Raw genomic sequence first — 13206 nt, forward strand, 5'->3', positions numbered from 1 at the left:
TAAATGATGTAAAATTCTGAACTAAAGAAATTCAAAGCTAAGTTCAAGAAATGACTGCAAGGTGTCCGGCGCATAACAAATCTTCCCAGGAAGACGAATCAATTAATTCACAAGCTTTTATTGGGATTCAGCTCCCCGGCAAGGTTCACGGGTCCCAACAGGGCGAGGTTTGGGTCCCAACAGAGCTGGGCCGGGGAAGTCGAGCATCAGAGATTGGGAGGGCTCCTTTTATAGATTCAGGGCATGGAGGTTAAAGGTTGAGGTGGGTCTGATCCTCATTGGTTGACCTTTAGGCACCCGCGGGGACCTTGACAAGGACTTTTCTTCCTCAGAAGTGTGGATAAGGACTCTCCATTCCCGGAAGTGTAGGGCTTCCCTCCTTGCAGATCCCAAATCTACCAATGACAAGAGTAGTTAAGCTCCTACAACACTATCTTTAAATTCCTCAAGAGACTGTCAGCACAGTGGTCTTCTGTAAACTATGTGCTCAATTAATGATTCTTAGGTGAGTAAAGGTAGGTTATGCAATATTTAACAAATGTTTGAGTTTATTTCCAACCAACTCAATGAGTGAAAACAAGGACAAAAGAAGTCAGAAGTACCCTAGTTGATGCTTAATAAATATTGATTTTTTTTTATCATGGTAGTCACCTTATTATCCATGTTTATTGGAATCATAGTTTCAGAAAATTCTGGTCTAAGTCATTTATTTTAGTTAGTAGTTTTATATCTCTTTCCAGGTAAACTTTTTATAGTACCACCATTTAGTACAACTGAATACTTTGAGTTTTACATTATTTACCATAGTATTGGTGAAATAAAGATGAATAGTTTATAATATTCAATAATTGATTTTTATATTAAACAAGTTACACAAATGATATATAAATATGTGCTCATTGTAGAAGTTTTTATTTAGAAGAATTCATTCTATTTTGCCATTATTTCCTATTTCTAATAATAAAAGTAGCTTTAAGTAAAGTGATGGAATTTCAGAGTTAGAAGTCATTTAATAAGCCAATTATAGTGCTTTCTTATTGTTGGTCTTTTATTTATTTCATTTTATTTAAAAGGCACAGGCACACACACACACACACACACAAGGAACAGAGATCTTTCATGCTAGTTCACTATTCAAATTCTTGCAATAGCCTGAGCTAGGCCAAGCCAAAGCCAGGAACCCAGAATTACATACAGGTCACCCATATCAGTGGCAAGGACCGATGCGCTTAGCCATCATCTGCATCCTCCCAAGGTGCACATTAAAAGGAAGGTAGATGCAAAGCAGAGTAGCCATGACTTAAAACAGGCCCTCTGATATGGGAACATGGGTGCATGTATCCCAAATGGCACCCTTATTGCTCTGCCAAATGCCCACCCCAACCTCTTTTTTAATAGATAAAAAAGTTGAGCCCTAAACATGTGATTTTTTGAAGATTTATAGAGAAGTTGTGACTAGTATCTATATCTCTGTTCATAACAAGCTTATTTCCACCACAGCATCATGCATTGTCTCTGAAGAAATGTTTTAAAGGAATTTTATGTTTTACAATCATTATATCTATTTAATGAATAAAAAATGAAGAGACAAAAAATTAAGAATCAGAATAGTTCTCATTGTTTTCAACTCATGTGAGAACATATAGTGAAGTGCCACATTTAGCTCATCAAAATTTGTGTTGATGCCAAGTAGTAGAATGCTGTTAAATACTACATAGCTATTTGAAATGATAGACTTCAGGAACAGGAACATCACCTATCATTAAAAAGTCTAATATATTTACTTGGAGGAGCTTAATATAATTTAATTAGGATTAGTAACATTTCTGAAACATTATAAATGTGTTTCCAGAAGAAGACCTGCAGTAAAGTGTTTGCTATAGAAATTATATCTGAGCTACAAATTTTTCCTAAAAATAGTTTCCTAGTGACACCTGCTGGAATATTGTTGTAATAATGATTCAACTATCAGAAGTGACTTCGTGGGAATTAAGGATTAGAAAGAAAAAGTCTTTGTGGGCAGAATTGTTTTACTATAATTTATACTTCTATTTGAAAATTTTGACATTTGATTATTAATCTGATTATAACATTAGCTTCTTTATACTTTCCTGTTCATAGTATTTATTTTCAATCTGAACATCTACATTAAGTTGTGTATTGACTAAGTTATTTGATGTAATGCTCAAAATTCCTTTTGTTACTTGTCTTACCTGACTGTTTTATGTCATACTTTACCATACCACCAAACTTGGCAAAAGTATAGATTCAGTAAATATGGATTGAATTTTAGTAGTTATTTTATGTCATTTGCACAGAGGAAGTAGACAAGTTTACGTATACATGAGCTAAGTACATTTTTTTGTACACTTAAAATGAGACATTATATAGGAGAACAATTTTATTAGGAGAAATTTGTTCTGTAGAAGAGGATTTCTACATTATTAATTATAGAGGAAAAGTGTATTGAGTCCTTGAATATTTTCTTTATACTTACTTCTTTCTTTTTTTAAAATATTTATTTATTTATTTGAAAGTCAGAGTTACACAGAGGAGAAGTAGGGGGCGGGGGGAAGGTCTTCCATCTGCTGGTTCACTCCCCAGTTGGCTGCAATGGCCAGAGCTGTGCAGATCCGAAGCCAGGAGCCAGGAGCTTCTTCTGGATCTCCCACGCGGGTGCGGGGGCCCAAGGACTTGGGCCATCTTCTACTGATTTCCCAGGCCATAGAAGAGAGCTGGATCAGAAGTGGAGCAGCTGGGTCTCAAACCGTCGCTCATATGGGATGCCGACACTGCAGGCTGTGGCTTTACCCACTAAGCCACAGTGCCGGACCCTATACTTACTTCCTTTATGATTATTATGTAGTCTCATGGATTTATATACTAACATTCAAGGGGCTGGCATTGTGGCATAGCAGGTAAAGCGGCTGCCTGCTATTCCGCCATCCCATATGGGGCGTCAGGTTTCAGTCCAGGCTGCTCCACTATCTATCCAGCCCCCTCTAATGTGTCTGGGAAGGCAGTTGAAGATGGCATAAATCCTGGGGCCCCTGCGCCCACGGGGGAGACTTGGAAGAAGCTCCTCGATCTTGGCTTTGCCCTTGTCCAACCCTGACCATTGCGGCCAATTGGGGAGTGCACCAGCTGATAGAAGATCTCTCTTTCTGTCTTCCTTTCTCTCTGTAACTCTGACTTTCTAATAAAAAAAATATTTTTTTTAAATTAAAGACTACATTTAAATGATTCAGAACTCTCTTGATCCCCAGACCTGTATAGCCAATTGTTTGCTACGTTGACTCTTAACATATCCAAAATAAAACTTATGATTTTCTCCTTGAACTTATTTCTCCCACAGCATTCCTCACTTTAGTAAATGACTATTTTACCCTTACATTTGATCAAACCAAAGGTATTTCAATACTTTGTAAATTCTCTCTTTTACCCTACATTCAACCACAGAGAAATTCTGCCAGCTCTACTTCGAAGTACACTCAGTATCTCTCACATCTGCCAGTTGGATTTACATGACCATAATAATTTCTCCTGACCTACCTAACTAGTCTCTTAGCTTCTAATTTTGCCCTCCTGTAGTTTATTTTCTACCCCACAGCCAAAGGGATTCTGTGAAAATGTAAGGACAGACCTTGTTATTCCTCTGTTGAGATCCTTCCTAAAGTGCACTATGTGAATTCCCTCCCTCCACCCCTGCTACTATGACCTCATTTCCAAATATTCCCCTCCCCTGTCAGTAATCTGCTTGCCATCCTCCTTACTGGTCATAGAAACTCTTCATTCCAGGCTTTGTACTTGCTGTTGATTCAGATTGAAACATTCTCCTTGATGCATGAAAGATTTTGATCAGATTATCAAATTTTACTGTTTCAGAGAGGCCATTATTGACCGCATTGTGCAATATAATAAAGCCTGACTTCTTTGCAAGATTTTTTTACATAGCAGTTATCAAGATATGCTATGTTTACTTTTTAATGGTATCTCTCCCAACTAGGAAGTCAGTTGTATGAAAGCAGAAATTCTTGACTGTCCATAGTTAGTTCCTAACCTAAACCAGTGCTTCTACATGGTAGGCACTTAGTTAATATTTGTTGAATAATCACTGAGCCTTAAGACATAAATGGAGAATGTGGTTTAATTTACATCATAATAACTCAATCCATAGGATAGTCAGACCTCTGATAATAGGGTCTGCTTTTTTTACATCATACTTTCTACATTCAGCACAAATTACTGTAGTGTTTCTTATTTAGGTTAATGCACAGACAATGCTCCTGGGGTCACAATGCAGAGTGATATTACTATTTTGAAGATTCTTTCTATGGGAATAATTACTTTTTTGTTCTTTTGACATACACATCTGACTCTCAATTACATTAACAAAACTTATACACATGAATGCAATGAAGAATAGCCCCTTTTGTATTCATACTAAGACTTTATCAGTATCAAGTGCTTCCCACAGGGCTCTACTGAAAGAACCAAACTTCCATCATAATGAAATTGCAAATTCATTTGTATATGCTTCTTTTATATTTGAAAGCCACTTTTTGATGTTTTGGGCTGCAATTGCATTTATTGTTTAAGGTCACAGAAATGCAGTCCTAACTAGACCATGTTGTCAGAATTCTTTATTCAGCATTGCACAAAGATAAATGACTTTCAACAATAATATACTAAAGGCAAAATTTGTTTCCATATGTATATAATCTTTTAAGTCCATTGCTTTCTCTTTTCCAGTCAATAGATACCCAGCCATCCTAAACACCCTGCCTCTGTAGATATCAGGTTGTAAATTACTGCAAATACTTTCTTTAGATGGAAACAGATAAATTTAAAATTTTTAATGTTATTTTTCCATGGAAATTTTTGGCTTAATGTATGAATTATTTTGCCTTAACTATCCTGTAAGGTAGATAATTATGTAAAACATTAGCTAAATTCTGTGACTCCATTTCTCACTTTCCACATAACTACAAAGTAGATCACTTGCCTTAATTGAAATGATTTGCTAAGTGTTTTAAAACTTCCCTGTGCACATGGATTAAATTCCTGCTGAAAATTCTATACTGCCTCCAATAAACAGTGCATATTTTAAAATAAGTTTATTTTTGCATTTCCTTTGTAGTTTTTTTACAAAAGATACACAAAGAATTTCCTGATATATCTGAGGCCATACTTTTAACCAAGAATATCCAGTTTCTAATATTAACATATACTGCAGCATCATTGTATCACAAGTCTTTATAGATTTATTCAAGGGATTCTAGTAATGAATACCCTAATATGATCTTGGCATATAAAGAAGAACAAAGGCACAGCATGACACTAAGATAATATAAGACTGGTATAGTAATGCCCTTATTTTAATATCTTGTTTTATTGCACATCTGAAAATCTCTTTCTCTTTATTACCATGTACTTTGAAGCTCCCTCAATCAAGAGAATATAATTTCCAGAGGATGTATAGGAGAAAACCTTGAATTTTTAGATCAGCTCTTCTCCCCCTCTGCCTTTGGTTTCTGATCTGTTAATTTTGTGACCTCTAGGAAATTAGCTGCATTTTTCTGTGTGTGTTTGTGTGGCTATGGAGTAGAGAAAAATCTGTCCATAGAGTTGTGATATAATTAAATGTGACAATACATACAACATGTTCAAAACAGTACACAGCAATAGTAAGCACTCCTTGATAGCTACTTAGAATCCTTTTTCTGACCCCTCCCACCTTTCACCCCAACCCCAACACCCCCCCCCCCCGCCCCATCTGTTGTGATTGGGTTTAATCAGAAGTTAAAACTGACCAAGTAAATGTGAAGGCTTTCTGTGCCTGCCAACTCTAATTGCTTTGCATTCACTGAATTAGTAAGTAGGGGGCAGTCAGGACCTAGAATTGACCTAAATATAATACCCAGCAAGTGTATATAGCCTTTTTCTTTACAGCAAAATTGCTCCCAAAGGGATTGGATAGACTGAAGAATGCTCCACTCCCAGACCTCATTTTAAGTCTAGATAGAGCCCTCAGAAGATTTACTTAAGTCTCTGTTCAACCAGCAGAACTGAGGATTGAGCCCTAAGTTATTCTAATATGACATAGGAAAACATTATCATATTAATCATTTTATGTATGGGGACTTTCTTCATTGCTTGTTGCTTATCTGACTAGTTGTAAGGCTCAGATCATTGCTCTGTGTAAGAGCTTCACCTCTTAGAACGTCATTTTCAGAAAAGCATATTAATAGCTCTTTAATATACTACTTTATATCTGAAAACAATATTTTATGACTGTAAATTTTTATTGCTTTAGGTGCAAAGATGGCCTGAAAGGATTTGCATTTTCTGCACTTAGGTAAGTAATATTTATTGATCTTTATGTTGAGAAACAATTTATGTTAATCTTTTAAACATAGCATTATATATAATTACAGTAAATATTTACTGACTCAATGTTTAAGTTGAAAGTAATTTTAGACATCCTCAAAGCATTTCCAGGTCCTTGCAGGGAGTTTATTGAAGGATTAATTTGTCAGAATTTTCTTCCCCTGAAATTCAGTCAACTCCTACTTTTGGGGCCTGTTATATGCCCTCTATTGTGGGATGTTAGAAAAGAAATAGAAGAATATTTTTCAGTGAGCTTGGAAAGACAATTACACTTGAACAATGACTGAAAAATTAAGTACTTGTGTGGTACTAGCTTATGGTTTTCTATAGGGCAAAACTCACACTGTCCAACACATGGTAGACTTTAAGCACTGCCAGAGTTTTTTCACCCTATAGACTATCTCTTAGTAATTAGCACACCACATGTATTGTACAAATTGTGGTTAACATTAACACTATATTTTATAGTCAGATAATAATTTACACACAGATTAGAAAATTAAATTTTTATAAGAATTCATGAGGTAGGTATTTTTATCCCCATGTGACATGATGAAGAAACTGAAGCTTGGAATGTATAATTTAATTTAACATCATATAAGTAACCATATGTACTGACTCCAATCCCATGTCCTTCCAGTTTATGACATAAATGTTGCCTATATTATTGTTTCAAGTGCATGTAGTAGGTACTTAGTGAAGATGAGTTGTAGCATGGTGTATACTGGGGAGAAAATCAGGATGGATTTTAATACTTTATATGATTGTCTGAGAAGATTCTTTGAAGATTCAGTGTGTCAATCCCTAAAAAGTGTTTAGAACAGTGCATGGCACAGAGTAAGCACATAAGAAATGTTGGCTATTACTGTTGTTACCAGTCTTACAGGTGATATGCTTTAAATGGCCTATGGAGGAGAGAATATACAGGTACAGAGAAAGAGAAAAAACACTCTGTGGGAATGAATGATATTAGTGAAAAAATGAAAACTATTAACAGGAAATAGGAGGCAAGAGTGAGGAAATTTAATCGGCATGGTAAGTTTACATAAGGGAATATATAGGATTTAAAAAAAAAATAAGTAGGATAGAGCCAGATTATGAACGACCTAGAAAAAAGAGACAAATTTGAATTTAATAAGGTAGACTACTAAGGAGGCACTCAAGGGTTCTGAGAAGAGTAGTTGACAGTATTTCAGAAAGATTACTCTAGCCATGGTATCTGAGACACTGAAGAAGAGAGAACCAGAAAGTGGGGAGATTAAGTAGTAAGGAATAGGATTTGGGAAACAGTGAGAGGGTTAAAGAGAGACAAAGTTGAGATTTAGCAATGGAAGACAGTGAAGACCTAGTTACTGACATTTTCCTCCTATCATCCCCACTTCTCCATCAATCCCAGCCAAGTAATCATACACCTAAGTACATGAGAGAAATGTCTATTGAAAGAAAATCTGAGGGTATACAAGGAAACTGATTTAGGAGGGAACATGGAATCCCCTGTATGAGTAAGAATATCTTTGGCTGTGGAACCTCTATGGTAATAATAAGTCATAATACATAATAATAATAATTCCTGGCCTTATAGTTTCCATTAAAAGTTCATGCAATTTGTTAGACCATAACTTTTTGTTGTTGTTATTGTAAAATTGACTATCCTGTATTCAGCTGAAGGTTGGAAACAAAACCAATAGTTAGTTTTCCTAAAGAGAAGGGAAAAACCTTGCCCTATTTTCCTACATGTCTTCTTAGGCTCCAAGAATCTTTGTAAAAATTCGAAATGTGTCAAATGAATTGTATTTCTTGTTTGTGTGATTAGTACCTAAAATTTTCTTTGTATTATAGGAAAATATTCTGGAAAAACATTTATTCTTACTCATAATCTTATTAAAGACAGAAAATTGTTAAGTATTATGAATTTTCTTGCATTTATATTGTACATCTCTCCCAACTACACAGATTTTACTTCATTTCAGATTTCCCACCTTTTAAACTGATTAGTCTTAAAGTCAGTACTCAGAAGAGTATTACTAGAAGCCAAATATATTTTTATTGCTAAGTTTCACTGTCAGAAAATAATGTGGTTAATGTATGCAGTCTTTGTAGCTTCCAAAAAGTATTATCTGACATGACTTTCTAACAGTACCTCTTTAAATTCTTGGCCAAATTATGTTGCAAATATATGGAATACATTTGTAGCATGTCAAAAATACAATGTTTAATACTAATTACAAAATGCAGGAGAAAGAAACATCCTTGTTGTAACCCAATTTAATTTGATTTTCTGGCATTATTAAGCTTCAATGAGGAAAAGTTATTCAGTGCCTGACACAACTGAGAATGAGGAGATATATCTGAATATAATTGTAAAAAGTCTTAAAGGAAGCACCTATCTTAAAAAAATCATAATTATGCTATCATAAAAATGTACACTGTTCACTTTGAGGAAAGCTGTCCTTTATTCAAAAAGGACGAGTATTCACAATGGGGCCGGCGCCATGGCTCACTTGGTTAATCCTCCGCCTGCAGTGCTGGTGTCCCATATGGGCACTGGGTTCTAGTCCCGGTTGCTCCTCTTCCAGTCCAGCTCTCTGCTGTGGCCCGGGAAGGCAGTGGAGGATGGCCCAGGTGACTGGGCGCCTGGACCCGGATGGGAGACCAGGAGGAAGCACCTGGCTCCTGGCTTCGGATCAGCACGGCGCTGGCGGTAGCAGCCATTTGGGGAGTGAACCAATGGAAGGGAGACCTTTCTGTCTGTCTCTCTCTCTCTCACTGTCTATAAATACCTGTCAAAAAAAAAAAGTATTCATAATGTACCCTAGTTTTCTGCCTCCTAATTCGATTTGGGTAAAAAGCTTTAGGATATTACACTTTACTAAAGTTCAGCACCTATTTTTGAAATATTCCTAAATGTGTACAAGAACGTATAGGGGCTACAAAGATGGACAAATCCATCCAGTATGTATTTAGTATGCTTTTACTTTGCTCCAGGTCTTGTACTAAGCATTGAAAATTCATTGGTGCATGAGTCAGGTTTCCTAACAGAGCATATGGTCTAATGGGAAAGACAACATTAATTACAATTGCACCAAGTATTACAAAAAAAAATGTAGGTTATCTCAAGAATATATTTTAGAAGACTGAACTTAGTCTCAAGTTATGATAGGGATAAAGCAGAGAAAGGAAATTTGCACAGAGTTACTCACAGAATGGAAAAGATAAAATGCTTTTTTAAAGATTTATGTATTTATTTGAAAAGCATACTTAGCAGACAGAGAAGTAGAGACAGGGAGAGATATCTTCCATCTGCTGTTTCACTCTTCAAATAGCTGCAGTGACTAGGGCTGGGCCACAGTGAAGCCAGGAGCCAAGAGTTTCATCCAGGTCTCCCACTTGGGTTCAGGGACCAAGCACTTGGGCCATTTTCCTTGGCTTTCCCTGGGCACATTAGCAGGGAGCTGGATTGGAAGTGGAGCAGCCAAGACTCCAACAGGCACCCATATGGGATGCTGGCATTTCAGGTGGCAACTTAACCCTGTATGCCACAATACTGGCTCCAAAGAGAATAGAAATTAAGTGCTATGCAGTTCTCAGATCACCACCACCCCCTTTTAACCTGTGAAGGGATGGAGAGAAAAGGGGGTAAGAAGGAGCACTTAGGATGGATTTTAGGCGTAGACATTTTGTGCAGTGCTTAATCAGCAGGTTGGGACACCCACATCACATTTTAGAGTGTGTGATTCAAGTCCTGGAGAAGCTTGCTTCTGATTCCAGCCTCTGGCTTATGTACACTCTGGGAGGTAGCAGGTGATGGCTTAAATACTTGGGTGCCTGCCATCCATGTGTGAGATCCAGATTGAATTTCTGGCTGCTGGTTTTGGCCTGACCTAGTCCTGGCAGTTATAGTTGTTTGGGGAATAAACTAGTAAATCAAAGATATATTCTCTCTCTAGTTCTCACTCTCTCATCTTCCTTTCAATAAAATAAAAACACTTTTTTTAAAAAAAGATTTTTATAAAACAAGATTTTAGCAAAGATGTAGGAAATAATGATCTAGACAAGAAAAGGACAGAAGCATGGGTTTATCTGCTGAATGGTGAGTAGTTCAGTTAGCTATAATGTATAATAATAGCTCCTATAACAAGCACTCACTGTGTGTTGAGTACTATTTTAAGCTTGTTTGTTTTTCATTTAGTAGTTATAGACCAGTGAAGTTCTTTGTGGATGAGAGTGATATGTTTCAGATCTGCAATTTAGGAAGCTTCCTCTGGAAATGTGTATAGCTGATTTGGAAATTATCTGTCTATGTACAGAGAATAGGAGAAGTCATGGGAATAGAGCCAGAATAGGAGTTGGAAGATGCACTGAGCCTTACTCCTCATACTTTAAAACTTAGAAGAATGTGTACCTCAGTGCCCCAGCAGCCAGACTGTTCTGGGTTCAAATAATTACTGATAATTTACTGACTGTCGACAGATAATCACTCATGCTACGTCTCATGGGAATTATACCTATGGCATTGCTATGAGGATTAAATGATTTTATATTTGTAAAAGACTTGGTTGACACTGTTTTTGTAATCTAGTAAGTGCTCAGAAAATGCTATTTCTGTTTTCATTTACTTAGCATGTATGAATTAGATATTTTCTATGTGCAAGATACTATGCTAGGTTCTGGGCTATAAGGGCAAAGAAGATACAGACAATTATATGGGGGAAACATTGAATATTGACTACCAAAGTAATGCTTACAGTACTGGGGATTCACTGGGCTCTGAGCACAGAGGAAAGACCACTAACTCATCCTGGCTTGGGAAAGGAACACTATCTCCAAGGAAATGACCTGTATTTTGAGATGGTCAGTCTTGGTCAAAATAGCAACTGTATTGGGAAAGATAATGAGAGATATTGTTTTTCCTTGTTGCTTATAAAGAATAGTAGTACAGATCTTAAACTGTGTGTACACATGCCCAAATAAAAACATATTCTTTTGGACTAACATCTACCAAGGATGCACAGCTGCCATCTAGTGACAAACCAACCAATTCTTTGTATAGCCCTTATGATTTGATAAGCTATATGTTTTACATGATTTGTCCAAATGTGTTAGATTGCAGTTGTTGGTAGTAATAGTTTTTCCTTTCATTTCTGGGTACATAAATTTATACTTTTTGTTTATCATAGGACACAATTCCAGAATTTTAGTTTCATGTCATGTAGTATCATTGATGTTTTATCTATATTTTATTGCATTTTCTAAAAGTTTGGGAGGTAGAGTTTCCATAGGAAAGCTTAGAGCAATGACTTACATTCCCGGTACAAACAACAGTAATAAAAACTCTGAGAAAGTATACTTCTTGAATGATAGCTGATGGTGATAACATTTTCTCTGTGTTGTCTTTGGAAAAATATACAACAGTTTCAATGGCATAGAAATGAGATGACCCCTTTTGGATATTTGATTTTTCCAAAGAGAAATAAGTAAATTGAAGCAACATTGAGATTAGGATTTTCTAATGAAATAATATGAGATATGGCTTCTTAACTGGTTTCTGCTTCTTGTTCTCTAATTCCCTCTGTTTCTTTGTATTGGTGCAGGTGATTTTCTATTGCACTGCAGCTGTTTATACCTCAGAGTGATATTAGGTATAAACTTAGAGTTTCACTGTAAATGAGAAACTCATGTAATAGTAACTGTTAGGAGAACTTAGGGAAAAAATATAATTGAAAAAATACAAATTTTGTGACCCAAGTAGTTTTTTTAAAAAACTTTAAAACATCTAATATATTAAAAAGTGGTGTCCCAGATTAAAGGGTACTTCATGAAAGTACTGTGCTGGATTTTACTTGGTTAATTTGATTTTAAAATACCTGAATGTCAAACAAATGACTACTCTACTTTTCTGTGTATCTTGATTTTGAAGGCCTATTTTTTTCTTCAAGGGAAAATTAGATTTTATATAAATGGTGAAAATACGCTTAAAAAGAAAATATTCTGCAAAATCTGTTTTCTTCTCTTTGATTTTTCTTGATGAAAAATGCTTCGCATTGTGCTCTTTTCTTTAGGTTCATTGTAGGGAAGGAAGAAATTCCCACACATTCTTATTCACCAGAGGCAGCGTACGCAAAAGTGGAACAGAAGAAAGAGAAACTTGAGGACAAACCAAGAAAAATGAATATAGTTGCTCTAGTCAGGAAACTTGTGGATTCAATGTGAGTTCTTTATCTTGATATTTTAGCATGCTTTGTCACTGGTTTATATGATACTTGTTCCATGCCAGGGTAGTTTTTTTTTTTTTTTTTTTAATTTAGGTAGTGATGATAATTTTCACCAGAAACTTTGTATGGAATTTGATAAAAGGCACGTGATAACAAATGAATTTTTTTTTATTCTTTCTGACAGAATAGTAGAGCTCAACATGCCTTTAAAATTGATTTATCTGAAATTGAAATGCTTTTCTATTTCAAATCGGGCAGATTTATAGATTATTTTGTTCATTGAATATGCCATGTATGGGAAGAAAATAAAGTTCCTGAAAGAGATTCAAGAAGATAAAGAAATAATTAAGGAGTGAACATTAAGGAAAAGATATTTTTGTAAGAATGAAAATTTTTAGGGCTTTGATACTGAAATGAGAAATCTTTATTTCTCTCTGTACAAAGCAGTTTTTATATTTCATATAAATACATATCCATTTATATTTCTAATGTAAATATTTAAGAAAGTAAATTTAGTGCTTTAAAATTAGAACATAAGCAAATAAAAATTATCTTGACAGTGATTATTTTAGGGAGGCTAGAATGAGTAGACCATATAGAAAAT

General features: G+C 35.6%; 1 protein-coding gene across 3 annotated transcripts in view; it reads left to right on the forward strand.

The window, feature by feature from the left end:
• The window catches only part of TMEM135 (transmembrane protein 135), a 305852-nt gene that overhangs the window by 268225 nt on the left and 24421 nt on the right, over positions 1 to 13206 (forward strand). For all 3 annotated transcript variants that reach the window (XM_062196847.1, XM_062196849.1, XM_062196848.1), the window contains 2 exons: positions 6317 to 6358; positions 12450 to 12596. In XM_062196847.1, coding sequence (XP_062052831.1) covers positions 6317 to 6358; positions 12450 to 12596 — 189 coding nt within the window. The remainder of the gene's footprint in view (positions 1 to 6316; positions 6359 to 12449; positions 12597 to 13206) is intronic.

Source organism: Lepus europaeus, chromosome 7 (assembly GCF_033115175.1).
Source record: "Lepus europaeus isolate LE1 chromosome 7, mLepTim1.pri, whole genome shotgun sequence".
Taxonomy (NCBI): domain Eukaryota; kingdom Metazoa; phylum Chordata; class Mammalia; order Lagomorpha; family Leporidae; genus Lepus; species Lepus europaeus.